This window comes from Neovison vison, chromosome 5 (genome assembly GCF_020171115.1).
Source record: "Neovison vison isolate M4711 chromosome 5, ASM_NN_V1, whole genome shotgun sequence".
Taxonomy (NCBI): Eukaryota; Metazoa; Chordata; class Mammalia; order Carnivora; family Mustelidae; genus Neogale; species Neogale vison.
Window position 1 is genome coordinate 45,359,131 of NC_058095.1, and position 20,899 is coordinate 45,380,029.

Consider the following 20,899-nt stretch of genomic DNA (forward strand, 5'->3'; position numbering starts at 1 on the left):
TGGGCCAGGAAGACCCAGGGGAGGGCTGGCCCTTTGGTGCATTTGTTTTTTGTGGCCTCCTCCCCCTGGCCCCCTCAGCCACCCTGAAGGGGGCATCCAGGCTCCAGGCATAGCCCCTCTCAGCCTCTGAGAAACGGAGTGACCTGCTCTCTCCAAAGCTCCTCCCACTTTCAACTAGAGGATGCTGAAGCCTGTGAGGTTTTTATCAGAAGCGCCAAATGCAAAACCAAGCTGGTGGGAGGCTGAGGCCACCTCTCCATCTCCCGCCTACACCTCTGCCCCACCAGCACTTAAGGCCCTGAGCCCCACATTAGCCAAGTTGCTCTCTGAACTCTGGGAGCCTGGAGTCCACTCAGCTGAAAGCCATTTGGGAACTGAGTCTGAGCTGAAAGCCGCCTTTCCTTTCCAGGAACCACCTCTTGTCCCCTTCCCATTTCTCTGAACAAGGGGGTAAGCATAATGTCCAGAGGCTGTTTTTCAGGCAAAAAGTGGTTCAGGGGGGGCCAACTGGCCTGCCATGAGGAGGGGATGAGACAGGCTGCCGAGGACATGGGGATCTGGCCTCTAGGGTCCTACAGTGAGGTGAGCATGGTCCCCAGAGACTGGGACCTGGCCCTTGACCCAGTGGAAGTGGGAGGATCTCAGGGATCCAGGCCCCTGGACCATGGGGTCCAGTTCTCCTGGTCTCACGCTTGGTCATGCTGGGTGAGGACACTTGGGGAAGACCTGGTTCCAGGAAACATAACTCCAAAATTGTGAGCCAAGTAAGGTCAGAGGCAAGGATTTCGAGGGCTGATGCTCTCTGTCCCGTCACCTGATTCATTCCTTATCCTGGTGCCAGCCTGCTCTTCCGCTCATTATCCCACACATCACCTTCCAGGTGTGTCTCTCCTTCTTCCTGTTGGATGGCTCTGGGAACTAGGAGGAGGGGAATCTCAAGCAGGTGGGACACAAGGGACCCTGGCCATGAGCTGCTTTCATCAAGATCTAACGTCCAAGACGTGAAGGCCTAAAGGAAGTGGTGGGAACATGAAGGTTCTTTATTGATTTGTTTGTGAACCAGTTTCCCAGAAGGCCCCTGGGGCATGTGAGTCAGGTGCAAAGACGCAAAGTCTCCTCAACATCCTTTACGGGTCTGAGCTCGTCAGCCAGGACCATCAGGTCAGTCACTAGGGTGTCCAGCAGCCCGTAGACCTGGAAGAACGGAGTGAAATCATAGGCAGAGGTTCGCTTTGGGAAGGCACCCCACAAGCCAGCACCCAGCACATGATGCGGGCAGAGGGGTCTACACCAGGATGTCGAGCCGCAAAAGGGGTAAAACCACACTTGCAGAGTTTCTACAGAACTTTTGTTTTGGCAGATAGTTTTATTTTTCAAACCATCTGGGGAAGTAATCCTGCACCAGGCCCTTGGGACATATGGGGGCACGAGCCTGGAGTGGTGAAAGGGACAATTCTAGGGAGCAGTACCCATTTACCCCGCCAGTGGTGGGCCAGCTCCACCTTGGCCACCCAGAGGCCAGCTTTCCTTCTGGTAAGATCACAGACCCTCGGACTGAAATGTTTCCAGGACGGTGCCCTCCTATGGGGCTGGAGCACATTGAGCCTGGGCAGGCGGATTCTTCATTGAAGACAGCCCTCGAACTCCTATTTAACCCCATCAACCTTCAGACATCGCCGTGATGTCACCAGCAGCAAATGGGACTTCTGCTCAGATGTGATCCAGAGCGTTACCCCAGTGTATGTGACATGGTCCCAACTACCTAGTTGTCCACACCAGAGACAGGCAAAGTGCCGCCATCAGACACGGTGACAATCAAGTGTGGCTTTGTGGACCTCTCCTCCGAAACAGTAACAAAGAATGGAACACATACTCGGGTGAACCTCTAAGGACTTGAACCAGCATCAGGGCGCCTGGGTGGCTCAGGAGGGTAAGCCTCTGCCTTCGGCTCAGGTCCTGATCGCAGGGTTCTGGGATCGAGCCTGATCCCTGCATTAGGCTCTCTGCTCCGTGTGGAGCCTGCTTGCCCCTCCCTCTTTCTGCCTGCCTCTCTGTGTACTTGTCATCTGTCAAATAAATAAATAAAATCTTAAAAAAAAAAAAAAGAATAAACCAGCATGCAGGCTGTCCAGCATGTCACAACCCTTACACTTGCTGGAAAGTCACTCTATGTGCTGCTCCCTGCAGGGACTTCTCTGCCAAGACACACCTCACACAGACAGGAATGGGAACTGCAGAAAGGGAGGGGCTTCTGGTCCATCCCTCTGGTCTTCTAAGTCAGACTGTGTCACTCTTCCAGTCAAACCTCTGTGGACTCCTCTCACTCAGAAAAACCCCAAGTCCACACGATGGCCTACAGAGTCCCACCTGGCCTGTGACTTGTTCCCTCTTGGTGGCTCTGCCCTCTGTCCTCCTGACCCACTCCCTCCCCTGGGTTAGGTGCCCCCTCTGCCCAGGGCACTCTTCCTCGATGGCCACAGGGCCACCCCACACCTCCCTTCAAGTCTGCTCGATGTCACCTTCTCAGTGAAGCTCCCCCACCCCCACCCAGGCCTTCCCTAACCCCCGGCCTGGGCTATCCCTTGCTCTTCCAGAATGCTTGCCACCCAACACATGAGGCGTGTCGCTTATGCACGAGGCCTGTCTTGCACACCGGGATGCCCTTCATGAGGGCAGCTCTGCTTCCACCTTCCAGCAGGACACACTAGGGTTGACTCTTCGTGGAATAAGTGGGATGGATGAGGGAGGGGAGGAAGGTCCTCAGAGTGGGTGTGAGCGAGGGGAGGTCTGGGCACAGGGCTCAGGCCCTCACCTCCGTGTGTAGCCTCTTGGTGTACTTCTCCATGACCAGGGGATCTATGGGCTCCTGGGAAGGGGTCGTGCTGTCAGGGACAGCGTCTTCCAAGGAAAGCCTGTCCCGACTTGACGATTTCATCAGTTTCTTGTCATCCTTCGCCTTGTGCTTCCTGCTGTTTGCACGGTCCTGCTTGGAGAGACAGAGACACACGCGGACTTCAGGAGTCCCCAGGGGAGGCCCAGGGCTTTCTCAAGAGCCAAGGCGTCATGCTAGACTGGGTGCCCTGCCTGTCACAGCTCCTCTGCTGCCGCCCCAGCCCCACTGGGGGCCCACCCTATGTCCCCGCATGCCTCTTTCCCTGGCAACTTGGCTGCTTTTCTGTCCTCTTTGATTCCCAGCTGCTTCCTTTCCTGGGCTGTGCCTTTACGGTCCTCCTTCCCAAATTTCGTGGTAGTCATTTTCCCTTCCGTGCCAGGAGACTTTCGATCTAAGGGAGGGTGAGTGGAAGACAGTGTGACCTGGCCTCACGGACCCCACAGGCAGGGTTGGAAAAGCCAAGGATCCTCAGCCCTTTTTCCCCCAGGAAGGAGCAGAGCCCCCAGTCCAGGCGCATGAGCTGCACGGCAGGGGTGGGAGGCCTGGTTCCAGTCCCAGCTCCCCCACCGCTCCATTTATGGCATGGGCAAGTCATTTAACCTCTCTGGGACTCCACCTGTAAAACCAGGGGACTGGACAAAGGTGGTTACTCAGGTCACTTCTATGTCCCAAATCCTGGCAGTAGACAGGAGGGTTTAATGGGGCCAACTCCAAGGATCAACCTGACGGAGATCCCACAAGATGGGCGTGCAAGGGGCCAAGGCTAGGCAGTGCATGGCTGCAGTCTGACCTTGCTCTTCCGGGATGTCCAAATAGATGGTCTCCTTCTCAGGCAGGCCCAGCAGAGCCCTCAGCCACAGGGAATGGCTCACCAGGCCATCGATCACATCCCGCCACAGCTGCAAACTAGAGAGCAAGGCATACCGGACCAAGCCATCACCACTCATTTGCCCTTGAACGTGTGGAGGCGTGGGCCCTTCCCATCTAAAACAGGGGTGCTGGGGGCTACCGTGGAGGGGGCTGGCAGCCTCACCAGCACCTGTGCCAGAGCTCAGGTAGGGATCTGGCTTCCCTCAGGCAGTAGCCAGGGAAGAGTGGCCCAGGAGACAGTTAGCTTAAGACCCTGGCTACGCTTGGGCCCAGCCCAACAGGCCCCACTGAAGGCACCCATCCATAGCCAAGCAAGTTCCGCAGGAGAAGCAAGGCTTTCTGTGCCCTTGCTGTGCCCCTCTCCTCGCTGCCCTCTGGTTCCTCCTTGGCCCATTCCTCTGCTCACTGAGAGGGAACTGAGTGAGAGGACGGGAGAGAGACTGGGCACTTGCTCCGCTCCAACTGCTCTGGAGGGGGCAGGCGGCCGGAGGGGCTGCTGTGGCAGGTGGCAGAGCGGGGAGCGTCTGCAGCATCTTTCTGCACCTAGGCTCTCGAGGGGCATGCCCAGAACCACAGGCTAGATGGGGCTAGAGGCCACAGTGGGGAGGCAGGGCCGGCTGGGTGGGGGGTACACTTACCACACCTGGTGCAGGAAGTCAGACTGCAGAGGCCTCTGCTCCTGGCACAGCTCCAGGGCTGCTTTGTTGAGCCGGATGAGGCCATCTTCCTTCTGGTTCTCCTCCGGGAGTGCCATCACTGCCTGGCAGGGTCATAGGTACCATGGGCAACTGTCCTGCGTGGGGTCCCTGCGTCCTCTAGTGACAGGGCTGGTGCTGTGAGGACAGACGGCCAGGAGCAGGTGCAGCCGTGGAGAGGGGACTCCCCCGGAACCATGTACCCATGAACCCTCTTCTCCAAGGTGTGTTTGGGTCAGAGAGGGAGCCCCCCTCACTGCACCAGGGTGGCTTAGGCACCCAAGACCAAAAGAGATGACCCAAGAGACTGCTTCCCCTGGGCCCTCAGAAGGGTCTCTTTGCCCATGGGGGCCTGGGTGCCTGCTGGGGTCCTCCCTCCGTGCCTTGGCACCCAGCCTGGGACCACAACCCCACCCACCCCTGCAGAGTCAGGCAAGCACCTTTCTGAAATCCTCCAGGCAGAGGTTCCACTCAGGCGGGGGAAAGCCATCTGGCTCCCAGAGGCTCTTTGTGTTCCTCAGGTCTGGGCTCTCTCCCACCAGGATCTCCTCCATAATGCTCTTCCGTTGAGCAGCCCGGGCCCTGGTTCCAGGCTTCTGGGAGCCCAAAACATCCCGGGAGTCCCTCCGGGTCTCATTCTCCTGCCGGGATGGCTGGGATTCGGAGATTGGGCCCTTCAAGTGTGCTGAAGGCTCCCTGTTCAGGGGGGGCTTCTCCAAGGCGGCTGGCAGGGGCACAGCCGGCTGGGCCCTGGGGCTGAAGTGCTCCTCCTCGCCGGGCTGGGCCTCCTCGGCCTTGGAGGGCATGACCAAGTACTGGCGCCACAGGCTGTGCAGGCTTTGCACCACTTGGTGCTGGTAATGCAGCTGCAGCGAAGGCAAGTAAAGCCACGTAACGGGGAGATGGTGGGGAGGGGTCCCCAGAGTCCCGGGAAGCCTCCCCCGTTTCCCCTCCCCGACTCCCACCCCCAGAGTACGGATGGAGGCTACAGGGAAGAAGCCCGTAGGAGCCTCTGTGGCCAGAGCAGCTCCTCACTTCCCTTTTCGCCTGAGTATCTCCGACTTACAGCTTTTTTTTGTATTTGCATTTCTAAGCAAGATGGGGTTTGAATGAAGGAGTCTGTGAAGCTCTATTCTGGCCAAGCATCCACTTACCTGCTAAGTAATCTTGGGCAAATGACTTAATACCGCCCTGGGCCTCAGTTTCCTCACTGTAAAGCGAGGATCTAAATTGTACACCACCCCCCCCGCCCCCGGCTGCTGGGAGGAGAAAGTGAGTTACTCATGGCAGATGCTCAGAACGGGCCCGAGGTTGCAGGTGGGCTGGTGGTGGTGGTGGTGTGAGGGTGCAGGGGCCAGCACTGTACCCGAGGATTCCTATGGTGGAACAAGTCCTCCTCTGTGAGATAGGCATCGACAGGGGACTGTGCACGTTCCGGGGTCAGGATCCCACTCAGCAGCTCCTGCAGCACACTCTCCACGATGGTGACTGCTTCGTGGGCAGCCAGCTTGTGCTGGGGACAGGAAGGGGAGAAAAGATGGCAGCTCAGCCTTTTGAAACCTGTGTTGCCCCCTGGCTCCTTGAGGGGAGCCAGAGCCCTTAGGACTTTGTGCCTTCCTAGGGGTTGAGCTCCTGCCACCATCTGTCTGTCTGTCTGTCTGTCTCTCTCACACACACACTCCTGTTCCCAGACTCAAAATCCCTGGGTATCTCCAGATATCTGACAGGCTGTAGTGGGGGAGCAGTCCAGGAGATGTCACTCCCTCATGGGGCCAGAGGTCACCGAGTCAGCATTTTCCCCAGGTTAGGAAGAAGGGCAAGGGGCAGGGGTCACACGGTTTGGGCCCTGTTGCAAGCGTGGCTTGACCACTCTGTTGGGTGCCACAGGAACAGTAGAGGGGCTCCTCCTGAGAGAGATGGGGCCTACCATCAGCAAATAAAGCAGACGTGGTACTTGTCCATATCACCTGTGCTCCGGTGGGCTGAGCCCCAGCTACCTGAGTTGGCTCGTATCCAGCGGCCACAGTAGGAACCAGGCTGCTTTCTACAGAGCATCTGGAAGCACTGTCCTAGCTGGCCAGCTCTGGAGCGGACCTGGGGCCCAGTGCCCACTGCTGAGCCCACACTCACTCTCTGGGGGTCAGCCTCACCAGTTAGGGGGTTCTCTCTAGTTTTAAAGGTTTGCAAGTTAAATCTGACCCCAGGGGATAGATAGTGGTCAGACAATGTGAACAAACACAAAAGGTATTTCTAGCAGTTCTGGGAGCCACCAGGCAGGATGCGGCAGAAAGCTGTTCCTACTCTCTATGCCACCCGCCTTTTACATCACAAAGCTCTGGGGAGTGTGTGTTGTTGAGCAAAACCAGCTGCTTGTCTGTGAAACATTCACCTCTGGGGCTGGGAGAAAGGGGATTCCCAAAGGCAGCACCAAGAAGTCCAGGGGAACCTCTCTGGTGTCCACGGGGCCAAGGTCCTGGGTCTCTTACCTTTAGTAACTTCCTTTCTTCCCTAAAAATGTCCTGGGTCAGGGAGACTGCATAGAGATTGACCTGCAGGGTAGCCCCTCCTAGTAGTGTGGGGTGGGTTCCAAACTCCCAATATTCCCTGAAGATACCAGCATGCAAAGACTTGAAGAAGAAGGTAAAGGTTTTCGTTTCTCCAGGCAGAATCACACCTGAGAGGGACGGAGACAGAGGTTTTCACCACAGAGGAGCTAGCTGGGCCCCAAACCTGCATGTATACAGTTAACTGGGCCCCAAGCCTATGCATATAGAGTCAACTGAGCCCCAAGCCTATGCATATACGGTTAACTGAGCCCTAAGCCTATGCATATACAGTTAACTGAGCCCTAAGCCTATGCATATACAGTTAACTGAGCCCTAAGCCTATGCACATACAGTTAACTGAGCCCTAGGTCTATGCACATACAGTTAACTGAGCCTCAGGCAGGGTGACAGACCATCCTGGTTTGCCCAGAAATGAGGGTTCTCCTGGGATGTGGGACTTTGAACTTTCTGTGTGAAAACTGGGAAGTCCCAGGCAAACAGGGATGGTGGGGGAGATGGTCCTAGCCTCAGGCCCGAGCAATTAGGTAACTGGACCCCTAGAAAATTTTTGCTCCCTGGTGACTCACTGCTCTGTGTTCTCAAGAGTTCGACCACCCCCACCGCCTACAGACATAAACAATTGGGAGAGGACATAATTCACAGAAGAAATGGGAGGGAATAGGCAGGGGAGAGCGGCTCAACCTTGCAGGAGCATTAGGCCGACCATGGCTTCTTAGAGGACAGGAGGCAGGGAGTGAGGCAGCCAGGTACCTTCTCGATTGTTAAAGTAAAACCGCTGCATCCTGTTTCTCTTCAGGCCTTGGAAAGAGTCCGGCTGGGACCGCCGCCGCCAGTCGTACCAAATGGCCACTGTGCCATTATTGACCACGGTCAGCTCCGAAGATGTCTTCTCTCCTTCTAGAGTTTCGAAGGTCAAGCGGACGGCAATTCCAACATGCTTCTAGGGAAGGAGGAGGTAAGAGAAATGCCTCTCAGGGAGGCTCTGGCGTCCGGTGACCAATTCATCCTGGTTTGAAAGCAACTTTTCTGGGTTTGGCATTGAAAGTCCCATGTCCCAGTGCTCCAGGGCCTGGGTGCTCTGAGTGCAAGCATTGTCCTCCAGTAGCGGTTGTCTCTGAGGCTGCCATCCACAGCAAGAAGGGGAGAGAAAACAGATTGTGTATCTGATGAGCAGTTCTGCTCCTTAGATCTGAAGTTTTTTTGTTTTTTTTTTTTTAAGAGAGAAAGCAAGAGAGAGCTGGGCTTGCCTGCAAGCAGGAGTGGGGGTGGGGTGGGCAGGGCGGGGTGGGGGAAGGGCAGAGAAAGAAGGAGAGAGAGAATCTTTTTTTAGTTTTTTGGTTTTTGGTTTTTTTAAGACTTTATTTAGGGGCACCTGGGTGGCTCAGTTGGTTAAGCATCTGCCTTGGGCTCAGGTCATGATCCCAGGGTTCTGGGATGGAGCCATGTCAGGCTCCCTGCTCAGCGGGAAGCCTGCTTCTTCCTCTCCCACTCCTCCTGCTTGTGTTCCCTCTCTTGCTGTCTCTCTCTCTCTCAAATAAATAAAATCTTAAAAAAAAAAAAAGACTATTTATTTGAGAGAGAAAGACACAGAGGGCATGAGCAGGGGGAGGAACAGAGAGAGAGGAAGAAGCAGACTCCCCACTAAACCGTGAGCCCAACGGGGGACTCGATCCCAGCACCCTGAGATCATGACCTGAGCCCAAGGCAGACGCTTAATTGAATGAGCCACCCAGGCACCCAGGAGAGACAGAATCTTAAGTAGGCTTCACGGCCAGCATGGAAGCTGATATGGGGCTCAATCTCATGACCCTGAGATCATGACCTGAGCCGAAAACAAGAGTTGGATACTTAACCAAATGAGCCACTCAGGAGCCTTTGAAGAGTATTTTAGAACCTTCTTGAAGACATACCTGTTTGTTTTTTTAAAAAAGATTTTATTTATTCATTTGAGAGAGAGAGAGAGCGCACAGGACGGGCAGAGGGAGAAGCAGACTCCACACTGAGCTAGGATCCTGTTGTGGGGTTCGATCCCAGGACCTGGAGATCATGACCTGAGCCAAAGGCAGACACTTAACCATCTGAACCACCCAGGTGCCCCGAAGCCATACCTGTTTGAGGTTTGCTTATTTACATGCTTGGGGGCTGGGTACAAACTGGGTGGCTTGTGACAGTCTCTTTTCAGCCTCGTGATTTTATTCTGGTGCAAGTTAGCACTCCTGTTACCATTTTCAGACATGCTAAATGTATGACCAGATAAATGCAAAGAGGTGACTGTCCAGGCTGCTTGTGACTGCCACAGTCACCCTGGGACTGCACCCGAGGGAGGCCCTTGCAGCAGGTGGGCGAGGGTGGAATCCATTTTACCTTGTCCTGTGGGTTACTGCCTCTGATCCAGCAAGCTGGCTTCCCACAGAACAGAAGAGAAGGGCCAAGAATAGGCATGGGGACCACATCAGGGTAACTGGCCAAGTCTCTGTAAGAAAGACCAAGGGCTTACTTCCCCGGAGGCTACCCCAGTCTTGCCCCATGGCACCCAGGGAAATGGCCTGGACAGTTGCTGGGCTCTGCCCTCTGATGGAGTACCCTCAGCTCTACTCGGGCCTCGTCCCGCTCTATCTCTACAGGCAGGTGCTGCTGGGACACACAGAGACTCTTCGCGCATGGCCATGCAGCACACACGGCATTTACTAGCAAAGGAATGGCAGGGAAATCCCCGTTAGGGGCTGGTTGCTGGGAGGGAGCAGATGGTCACAGAAAAAGCTGGCACAGGTGTTAGGAGGGGCCCAGAGAGAGGCGGGGATGGAGGCACCTGGATTTCGGAGTGGGGAGTCTGCCTTTATCCTGCAGGTGCCGGGGGAAGCCACTCTCCCCGACCCCTCTCCCTGGGGCCCAGGCCGACTCACAAGGGCACTGTGTCTTCTGAGGAGCTTTCCTGGTTCCTGTCAAATACTCTGAAGTCTTCCACCTTCACAGTGGTGAATGGCTGCCCTTGGCCCACCACCTCCAGGCCGTCAATATCCTCAGAGAGACCGAGAAAGGGAAGATTAGCTGACCAAAGATAGGCGCATCACGAGGGGCTTGGGACTGCCCAAAGGCGTACCTGCTGGCTGAAATCCAGCTCTGCCATGAGCTTCCGCAGCTCTGTGCGTCGGTAGATCAGAAACAGACTCCGATCCCAGGTGTAGCGATACCCAGCCTCCTTCCAGGCCAGCAATCCTAGAGCGGCGAGGCCAGGGGCCCTCAGCACAGTCGGCTGCGGGGGTCTCTTCCCCACCCACTAATCAGGGGCGACACAAGCACCCACCCCAGCACCGCTTCTGGGAAAGAGGAAAGTATAGCTTCCCTGTGAGGCTTGACTTCCGTCCTCCCACCCCAACCCTACTGCTTCAGCAGCCCTGTGCAGGAGTCCTGCACGACCAGCTCAGAACCCTGCAAACCTTTGGATTATAATCACAACATCAGCCACATCTGACTGAGTATTTAACAGTCAGCCAAAACCTCCTACTGCTACACCCTGTCCCACTGAACACTCCCACAGTACTTTACAGGTGGGGAAACTGAGGACGAGAGGGCTTAAGAAACCCACTGGAGTTCGCAGACCCAACACAGCTGGGGCCCGAGCCCAGCAGAGAAATAGCATGCAAACCACAAAAGCAAGCCACTAATGTCACGGAAAATTCCTGAGATGCCACACTGGGAAAGGCGAAAAGAAACAGGTGAAATTCACTTCATTAATACAGTTTAACCCAAGATCGAGAAGAGTATCATTTCAACATGTAATCAATATCAAAATGATTAATAAAGTATATCTTTTAGTACCAATCTTCGAAACCCAGTGTGCAGTTCTTACAGCACACCTGAGTCCATGCCAGCCATGTTCCAGGAGTTCGATGACTACGAGCCATGGCGGCCACGTGGACAGAGCAGCCCCACAGCTCCTGCTCCCACTTGCCCCCCTCCCCCTTCCATCACTGTCTTTCTGCAGGGGGGCTGGACCTCCGGGGGTTTTGGGCCTCCATCCCAGGCCATTCTCATCCGGAGCCATGCCATTCCCCCTCCTAGGCCAGCCACAAGCTGCTGTCACGTCTCCAGCCCGCTCCTCACCCATCTCTGCCTGGATACACTGGGGCTTCCTGACGTGAGTGATGGGTTCCAGGAGGCCACGCTGAGCTTTTGTCTTTGTCATCACCAGACCCGTCAGTTCATCTCCCAGGTATTCCAGGCGACTCCAGAACCCACTGGTCTCCTCACAGGTCTGGCAAGGAAGGACAGGGGAGTCACAGCCCCTGGGCACTTTGGAGAGAGGCTGGTGGAGGCGGGGATGGGGGGTGCCCAGCGGGACAAGAGTGCCACAGACCTCAGATGCTCTCCCTAGTGGGGGATTCCCTGCTGCTGAGAGCAGGATAGAAGCACCCACTGTGCTCTTCTGTAGCCCCAGAAGGATGGCACAGGCCCATAGAGGCACTGAACTGACAAAACATGCCAGAGGACGGTGCCCCAGGCCCCCTGAAAGCTGGAGCCTCGGCTTTTAGGAGAACACTGAGACTATTCTAATATCCCAATACCATGCTATCTTTTCCCTCAAACTGACTACCTCAGACCACCACAGGCTGAGTAACCTCACTAGTCAGGCCCCTGAAAGCCTTGTAACAGTAAAGGCCTTAGGAGCTTCAAAATGCCTTGCAACGAGCATATTTTCTTGTTCTTTTTTTTTTTTAAAGATTATATTTATTTATTTGGCAGAGAGAGACACAGCGAAAGAGGGAACATAAGCAGGGGGAGTGGGAGAGGGAGAAGCAGGCCTCCTGCCGTGCAGGGAACCCGATGCCGGGCTCAATCCCAGGACCCTGAGATCATGACCTGAGCTGAAGGCAGACGCTTGACGACTGAGCCACCAGGTGCCCCAATTTTCTTGTTCCTAATTGTGCAACCTGAGGCAGCCATCCTTGGATCCAGAACCCCCTTCCTCACAGAGCACCTGGGAACTCTGTCCTTACCTTCCCATCATGCTGTGTTGGAAGTATTCGGTCAATGAGCTCCCGTTCCTCCTGGATCCGTCTGTAGGTCTCCCCAGTGTGCATCAGCAGCTCGCTCACTGGCTTCTTCAGGTGTTCTGGAAAGGTGAGAGCCAAGAATGCAGCTCCTCCCTCAGGTCAGAACAGGAACGTAGCCCTGCGCCGTCAGCCCCAGGCTGGGCTGATTTTGGGACCCACTAAAAGCAAGAAGCACTTGGGGGTGGAGGGGGTGGAGGGCACAATGTGACCAGGCTGCATCCAGCCTTCGGCCAGGTGGAGCCACAGGAAAACGCAGCAGCGGAGCCTTGGTGGTGGCCGAGGCCTGGGAGGGAATCCTGTCCACTGTGCTCACCGCTGAGGGCTTCCTGCTGCTTCTTCCGCAAGGCGATGTGGCGCTGCCAGTTTCTGAGAAAGTTGTGCTGAGGAGGTGGGGCCCAGGGATGTGCCTTCTTTTCTCTGGGGGCTTTCTCCTTTGGCTCTTCTTTCACCGACATGAGTGTCACCAGAGCCAGCGGGGTGGGGATCAGCTCAGCCAGCTGAAAAGGACAGGGAGAGCATGCAAAGGGGTAAGAAGCAGGCGTTGGCGGGATGGTGGTGGCCGGGTCAGGGGGGTGGGGTGGCGAGAGTAGAGACTTCTCCAGGCCTCACCCCCTGCCGTCCTCCCCCCCTGCTCAGAGTCCCTCCTCTTCTGGACCCTGACATAGCAACTCTCAGTCTCTCTGTCCCCTCACAACTGATGCTAACTGACACCTTCATGGGCAGGGTGACAGAGCCATTTTTATATGACCCCAGGCCTCTTAGCACCTGACCCGGCAGAGGTGTTTTGCCTGGAGCCAAGGAAGCAAAGGAGCCGAAAGCCAGCAAAGCTCAAGTCAGACAGACAGACAGACTGACGTGCAGTCACAGGAGCTGCGAGAAGCTGCCCTCCTCCACCGTGTGCACCAAAGAGGCGAGCAGGCCAGGCTTTGGCGAAGGGCTGATAAAGCCAGTGGTGCGTGGAGGAAGAGGAACCCCGAGCCCCAGTGCCTCTCTGGGTTCTAACTGGAGCCCCGCACACTCTGGCTTTGGGGTTCCTTGAGGCACCTCTGTATCCTTATGGTGAACTGCTGGCTTCAGCTGAAGCCAGTCTAAGGGGGCTTCACTCTTTCAGGGGGAGGGTCATGAGCTTTTCAGATTCCAGGGCCCAGGAGGGAACTGTCTAACCCCAGTCCCCAAGTCGTGCTTGGTTCCACCAGGTGGGTACCACTGGAATGGCTCCAGTGACTGCTCCCCTCCCCATAGCTCTGCGCAAACCAACCTGGGTGTTCCCTTGAGCAATGGCAATTCTCTTAAAGTCCTGGAGACTCCCCAGGATGTGGTGAGGCAGGATCTGGTCACAGCCATGGAAGCTGTCGCCTGGGCCTGGGGGGATGGCAGGGAGGGACTAGCTCATGTCAATGTTTCAAGGCAGTTACTTTCTGCTGGTGACCCATTTTCCTCCCAAGGCTGGGCCCATGAACTCAGAGGCCAAGGCTGCCAGGGTCAAGCCTGGGCCATACCAGAGTAGTCCAGGGGCTTCGTGGCTGCATCTGGGGTAGCAGGATGTGCAACTAAGTGGCAGACCTTCCTCTTCGGATCCTTGGGCTTGAGTTTCCGAATGATAAATTTCTGGGTAACAGCAGGTCGATCTTGTGTCTCAATGAAGCGAGGAATGTGTTGCTTAAAAAAAAACCCAAAAAACCAAAATAAAACGAAACAGAAGAATTCCACTTGAGATCAGGAGGAAGAAAAACACCACCTATCTCCTCGGTCCTAATTTTTGGTGGAATTCCTGAAGGCTGACAAATCTGTTGTTCCAGCTCTGTCCATATGCTCTGTCGAGGAAATGTCTATACCACAGACTAAAGTCTCAGTGATGTCCGGGAGGGAAAAAGTACATTTAAACCCTCCAGACAGTGCAGGTGAGAAGTGGCCGACTCTTCCAGGGTAAAGCATGGGGTGTGGGTTCAGCAGCTGTATCCACGCCTACAGTGTACTCCTCAGACTCATTTTCCCTTCTATGAAATGGGGGTGACTGGCACTTGCCTCAGTGGGAAGCAAGACACCTGAACATGTCATTTCCCTATGGTTCTCTAGGACTCTCAGCAATGTTAAAATAAACCACGTAGTAAATTTCTTCAGATGGGGGTGCCTGGGTAGCTCAGTTGTTAAGCGTCTGCCTTCAGCTCAGGCCATGATCCGGAGTTCTGGGATCGAGCCCAGCATTGGGCTCCCTGCTCTGCAGGAAGCCTGCTTCTCCCTCTCCCAGTCCCCCTGCCTGTGTTCCCTCTCTCTGTGTGTCTTTCTCTGTCAAATAAATAAATAAAATCTTTTTAAAAAATTCCTTTAGATGCAAAAGTGCAAAGAATCCATGTTCGATTTTTCTATGGAATTAGACACTCCCTCTGGGTGGAGAGATGGTGGAGAGAGAGTGGGCACGGTTGATGTTCCCGACCAGGCGGACTGACCCAGAAATGCTCCTGCAATAAAGGATCCTGGACTTCATTCTTACCTTCTTTAGATCTTCCTTCTTAATGGCTAAGGCAAGAATGTCATCCCCTTGTAGGACATTGCTGACAGGCTCAGGTTCTTCCTGAATGGGGGGTGTGGGCTGTTCAGCTATCTTTGTCCTCTTCTTTTCTAAAGAGAAGCAGAAAGGTACCACTGCTGAAATATAAATATAGGTACAGTGTATACTCTAATAGAGATACATATATTCTAATATATAAAAGCTAATATCTATCTACATTAGAGTTCATGGTAGAAGGCATAGCTCAACAACTAGAGACACAGCAGAGGCTACCAAGGTGGCTTGGAGTTCTCTCTCAAAGTTGGAGAACTCTCTCAAAGTTCTCTGTCCCCCTTGGCCTGCTACAGTGACTGGAACTTTTGCAGCTGGAGTTGCGATCGGAAGATAGTCCGTTCCAGGATGTGCCCTTTATAAGCTCTACAACCTTGGGTGTATCACCTAGCCTCTCCTGGTCTCTGTTTTCCTTTTTGTAAAAAGAGAAAGCCCGAATAAATCAATGTTTTCCAAATATTTGTCAAATGTCTGCCTGAGGGTCTTCTGAAGAGTTTTACTAATAGAGCTTCCTAGCTACTTCCTGGAGCCAGGGCCAAGGGAACTGTATTTTGTAAAAACTCCCTCGGTGGTTCTGAAGCATAGGAGTTTGGGACAACAGGACTAGATGCTTTCCCAGCTCTCCGCATTAGCGGCATTGACACGTTGTTCTAGGTGAAGACGTCAGGTTTCTTAGGACACTGACTAAAATGCGGATGCTCTGGGCAAAGCAGAACCTTCACCCCTGAGCATTTATTTCACATTCTTTCATTTAATAAATACTGTTTAAGCGTCTCGCTAGGCATTGTGCTAGGTTCTGGGGATATAAAGCAGAGTCTCGGGCCTCCAAGAGTACAAGCCCAAACAAGACTATCAGACAGGTTCCCTGAACTAGGGTCACTATGGGGGTGTCCAGGGAAGTACCCCAGCTCCATGTGTGGGGAGGTCAGTGGGGGCTTCCTGACTAGGTGGTGTTTACACTATGAGCTGAAGATGATGGAGCTTAGACACGGGAAAGGCTCTGGAGAATAGGCATTCCAAAGGGAAGAGCACGGAGAGGCCTAGAGGCAACAGAAGAGAGTGGGCATCTGGAACTCCAAGCACATTTTTTAAATAGCTGGAGAGCAGCGAGGTGGGGGGTAGGAAGCTGTGCCTGGGGAGGGAAGTAGTTGCCACATGGCTCAGAGCTTAGTGAGCTGTGTAAAGGACTTTGGTCTTTACCCTGAGGGTCATAACATGGCAAGGAATGGATAAGGGGCACGAGCTGGAATGGGGGGGTCTTAAGGAGTCTATGGGGGGAATGAAGGGCTTGACAAAAGCGGCTCATGGGACTGGAGGAAAGTGGAGAGATCTGACCCTCTTTCTTGCACAGGCCGGCAGGAGCGCAGCACTGAGAACTCGTGGACAGAGCAAGTCGCTCCCCAGACAGGACGCCCTCCCTGTCTTCCTTCCACAGACGTGGGTTTACAGTTTCAAATGCATTTTGTTTCTCTGGCTGCTGCCCCTGGTTTAGAATGTTCTTAGGTTAAGGCCTGACACAGAATACGCAAAAGAAAGCCCAAGTCCAGCCTTTAGGGACTTTAAACCAAAACTTGGTTTTGTCCACTGCTACTCAGAGTGCTCTAATGTTCAAGGGGCCATTATCACTCAAACATCAAAGCGGGGGTTTTGATGACCCAAATCAAATATTTTGTAGGAAGTGGCCACATGGTGGCCAAAACACCCAAGCCAGAATCATCCCAACAGCGTAACTCTAAATGGGGCCTATCGGTCAGAGTCCTCTCCTCGGCAACATGGTCCGCAGACACCCAGGAGTATTTGTCAGTGAAACCGCAGGGCTCGGTGTGCGTGCGTACACACACACACTCGCGTGCGCGCGCGCACACACACACACACACACACACACGTGCGCGCACGCGCACAAACAGGGCAGATGGGCTTAACCCCACGTTCTGGTCCCATCTGTTGCCCCACGGGGAGGTGCACCCTTAGGCTTGAATTTCTACTTCCTCTCTCCCTTCTCCCCAAAGTCACCTGTGTTGGTGGTCATCCAAGAGATAACGGGAAGCAGTTGCAGGCTGGGTTTAATACACATTTTGGAACCTGGGGGCGCCTGGCTGGCTCAGTCGGAGGAACATGTGATTCTCAATCTTCAGGTCATGAGTTCTAGCCCCACACTGGGCGTAGGGGTTAAGTAAATAAATAAATAGACTTCACATAAATAACTATTTTGGAATTATTTATGTTTTCCAGGACATTTGCTTCCTCCGTCTGTCACCTCGGCTGGATCTACAGCTTCCCAAGGGATTACACATCTCCAGATGTGTGCTTTTCACTGGTGGGTGTCTAATCACCATGTGTAAATTTATAAACCTTCAACATTGCTAAAGGTTTCCAAAATCGTGAAACTCTGCTCTGAGGCTTTTCTGAGGTTATCTTGGATGCAGTTCAAAGCTCTGGTATAACATACAGTCAGGGAGCAGTATGTTCTAGTTAAGGAATACTTTGGAAAAATGATATATACATTTTAAACTTCAATTCACCCTACAGAATATTTACCAAGCAATTTCTCTGTGCTATGAACTCCAGAGGTGGTGGTATAAAAGGTGAAGATAGGGCTCCTTCTCTTGAGGAGCTGAAAACAGCAGCAGACACTAACATACACCAGCATCACATAAGGCCCTGAGTTAGTGGCAAAGACCAGGTGTTTGGTTACACATCAAAGGAGGAACAAATGGATGTGGATCCTACAGGTTAGGGCTGTAAAGAAAGGTCCAGAAGAGCACGTGCAGGGGTCAGAGGCTGAGTTAGGCCCCGAAGGACCAGAAACCTTGGGACAGGCAGAGCAGCAAACAGCTGTTCCAGGTGAGGTCACAGAGCAAAGGGGGAGGCAGGGCTGAGTATGGCATATGTGGGGGCATGGCGACACAGAAGGCTTGTTGGGGGAGGTGGGGGTGCCATTAGGGATGACAGAAAAATCAGGGCATGTTAGCTTGGTAAAGTAAGGCTGAAGCATTTGTCTTCTCACTGGCAGGAAGGAGGTTTGGTCCAGGAGGGTGCAGTTGGTAAAAGCAGCATTTCAGAGTGATTCATCCAATGAGGGTAAGCCAGGTGGACTGGGGGCTGGGCGGGCGAGCGCAGTAGTATGGAGAGGCAAGCGGGGGAGAGCAGGGAGGAAGGATGATTGTGTGGGGGTCACTTCAGGACCTGGGGGAGGGTACTCGGCAGGGTCAGGATGTGTCTCACTACTAAACCTATGGAAGCTCAGCTATTTTCCTGTTCTTTGGTCTGGAAAGCCAAGCTGAGGGGGGGTTCTGGTGAGCCCCACAGCTGGCATTTCTCCCTTGATCCTGGCAGCCGTGAGGGGGTAAAAGACCAGCCCCCTTGCACAGGGCAGTTGGGGGACATTTTGGCTGGAGGTAGGCCAGGCAGCTGGAAGCAAGGTGCTCAGGCCGGGTAGGAGTGGAGGAAAGCGGGGGAAGCCTTGGAGAAGAAACCAGGCCTTGAGTTTTCTGTTTCTTGTGTTATCTAGATGTTATCCTTTTTCCGTGTTGATCAGGGTCTTTGAGAACTTCCCCCAGATTGCACTGGGGGAACCAAGGGAGACGATGTCCCTACCAGGGCTGAGCTTTACTTGATCAGGGAGGGGCATCTGGGACTGCTGGGAATCTTCCCAGTTTCGTAACAAAAGCAGGGACAAACTTGGAAGGCAAAAGGGCTCGCATCCCTAAACAGATTCATAGTCACAATATTTGCTTGCCTTTTTGCTTATAATTCAGAGACCCTGGAGAAATACAGCATAAGATCATATTTGTGGATTAGTGTATTATATCGGGGGTGGGGGGAATAAAAGTATTGTTCTACTACATTACCAACGTCCCCTGAGATATTTAGGAGGAAAAAAAGGTATCTTGCATGCTAAACTAAACAGGTTTTTTTCCCCCTCCTCACCCTGATGCACGTTCTCAACTCAAATGGCTATTTAACAAATTACATTTCCCCTTCTTAAAAATAACTATGTAGTGATAAATCGTTCCTTGATTTGTGTACAGCAGAAAGTTCAAATCTGATAAGATCCAGAAACTAGGTATGCAGGAGGCAGTAGCTAGGAAAGACCTTGACTGCCCTTGGGAAAAGTTCCCAGCTCCTTTTCTTTCTCTGTCCACTATTAAGAATTAGATCATGAGGGGTGCCTGGGTGGTTCAGCTAGTTACGTGTCTGCCTTTGGCTCAGGTCATGATCTTGGGGTTCTGGGATCAAGCCCCATGTCCTCAGAGGGCTCCTTGCTTAGTGGGGGGTCTGTTTCTCTTCCTCTGCCCCTCCCCCCCCTCATGTTGTCCCTCTCTAAATCTTAAGAAAGTTGTATCATGAAACAGCATCTCAACTCAGCCTAAATTGGACTTTTATACTACAAAGAGGGATTAAAGCCAGCCATACTGACTAAGCAGGCCTCCCAGGGGTCCCTGCTGATGGCAGACCTCCCCCTCTCCTCCCACTGAGCTTTTCACCACTGCTCTGAGGCTTTGGGTCTCCACAGCGCCTGCAAGAGCACGTCCAGACTCTGACTTAGCAAGTGAAGCCCTTGCTTGGTCTGGCCCCTGCCTACCTGTGTAGCCCTGTCTGGCTCCCTCCCTCTCCTCCACACCCACCACCTCTGCCCTGGCCACCAGTGTCCTAGTTCCATGCTTTAGCTCACACGGCTCCTGCTAGCCTGGAGAAGCAAACTGCCTTTTGTGGGGGAGGGGAGGAAGGAGGCCAGCCACAGATGCCACCTTCTTCAGAAAACCTTCCCCTCAGATTCTAGCATCTAAGGCCTGGGTCAGGTACTCTGAGCCCCCATAACCACTTAGGGATCCCAATATTGCAGCACTCATATTTGGTTCCTCCTCCCACAGGTCACTAGACTTTGCGTTTCTTGTGGGCTGGGGTCACACAGTGGATACTGACACCATTGCTGCCCAGCACGGTGCCCACACACAGCAGACCCTCAGTAAATGGAAACAGGGGGTGGGCTGCAAATGGGAACATGTCCAGGGGGGTCAGTGTGCAGTTAGGACACCCCGGGACCCTGCCACCTGCAACCAGAGGGTAGCTGAGGCGGCCAGGAAGTAGTCATGTCTGCAATGGGCTCCAGGTTAAACAACTGGGATAGGTGTTATCCATCCCGAAAGGACGGATATACGTGGTGGGAAACAGAACTGGCCGAGTTAGTCATTTCTTCTGGGTTTTTCCAGCGGGTCTCTTAGGTGAACATTCTCAAGAATCCGCCCAAGGTGTTGGTTTCACCACCTCCACATGTTTCTTGCATTCTTTCCTGAACTTCTTTTCCCAAGGACTCCAGTTCCTGGCCCTTCTGAAACTCTTTCCTGACTCTTCTGCACCCCACCCCGTGGAGGGCTCCTGCCTTCTGAGTCCCACCCTAAGATATGGTTAGACGTAGAGGTCTCCTATGCCTTCCTGCCCCAAGCCATCTCCCCAGCAGTTGATCCCTGAGGCCTCTGTCAGTGTTCCTATGTCCCCATCCCCAAGGCCCAGGGTACTGGACCCCCTCCCTTCGCGGGTCGCGCTGCCTTGTACATCATCCCTGAGGTATGGGGTACGCCTTATTCCGTACCCCATTCCCCCGTGATCTTTACCTCCATCCTGCTGTCACCCCCGTCCTCCAGGCCCCGTGTCGTGAATCCCATCCAAAAACCCCAGCCCCTGTCGGGTTCTCCTGAGCTCCCAAGGCAGCCAGCGCCAACCTTTAATGGCTTCTGCAGCCTCCAAGAATCTGTTTGCAGGTATTCTTAGGCGGGACTCCTTCTTTAGAGACTTCATGGTGTCGCCCGCGCTCTGAGCGCGGCCCTGCGCCGCGGGGACCTGGGATAACGAGGCTGCGCGGCACCCCAGCGACCCCGCGCGCGCGCCCTCCCGCCAGCGGCCGCCGACGCGTCCATAGCAACCAGCGTCCCGCGCAGAGGCGCGCACCCACCGATCAACTTGGGCGGAGACTGCTTGGCAGCCATCTTTTTCATCCGGCCACGCCCACGCGCCCGCCGCGGGCCACTCCTCCCGCGCGCGGAGTAGGAGCCCAGCGGGGCGTGACGTCACAGGGGCGCTGGAGAGCGCCGTGACGTCAGCTGCCAGGGGGAGCGGGGCGAGGCACCCAGTACTGGGGGAGGTGGGCAGGACGGCAGGGTACGGGCGGCCGGGGCTCCGGCTTTCCCTCTGCGTCTCCAGGCGACTGCCGCCGGGTCATTCCTTTCACGCCAGGCTGAAACCCCCTGCGTGGCTTCTCG

At 54.3% G+C, this 20,899-nt stretch overlaps 1 protein-coding gene across 4 annotated transcripts; it reads right to left on the minus strand.

The window, feature by feature from the left end:
* Positions 1 to 1,019: 1,019 nt before the first annotated feature.
* LOC122907721 (MYCBP associated protein) lies at positions 1,020 to 20,626 on the minus strand. Of its 4 annotated transcripts, none has more exons than XM_044250527.1 (19): positions 20,593 to 20,626; positions 14,571 to 14,698; positions 13,579 to 13,738; positions 13,338 to 13,441; positions 12,393 to 12,576; positions 12,023 to 12,138; positions 11,130 to 11,280; positions 10,126 to 10,241; positions 9,929 to 10,044; positions 9,390 to 9,498; positions 7,776 to 7,965; positions 6,945 to 7,132; positions 5,825 to 5,971; positions 4,899 to 5,324; positions 4,402 to 4,523; positions 3,684 to 3,799; positions 3,148 to 3,284; positions 2,813 to 2,983; positions 1,020 to 1,194 (listed from the first exon to the last, which is right to left on the minus strand). In XM_044250527.1, the coding sequence occupies exons 1-19, from the start codon at positions 20,624 to 20,626 to the stop codon at positions 1,093 to 1,095; spliced, it is 2,817 nt and encodes a 938-aa protein (XP_044106462.1). In that variant the 3' UTR covers positions 1,020 to 1,092. The 4 variants fall into 4 exon arrangements, with proteins under 4 accessions (XP_044106462.1, XP_044106461.1, XP_044106463.1 ...); XM_044250526.1 differs by lacking the exon at positions 20,593 to 20,626 and adding an exon at positions 20,363 to 20,438; XM_044250528.1 differs by lacking the exons at positions 1,020 to 1,194; positions 3,148 to 3,284; positions 20,593 to 20,626 and adding an exon at positions 20,363 to 20,438 and having other exon boundaries at positions 2,851 to 2,983.
* Positions 20,627 to 20,899: the final 273 nt, after the last annotated feature.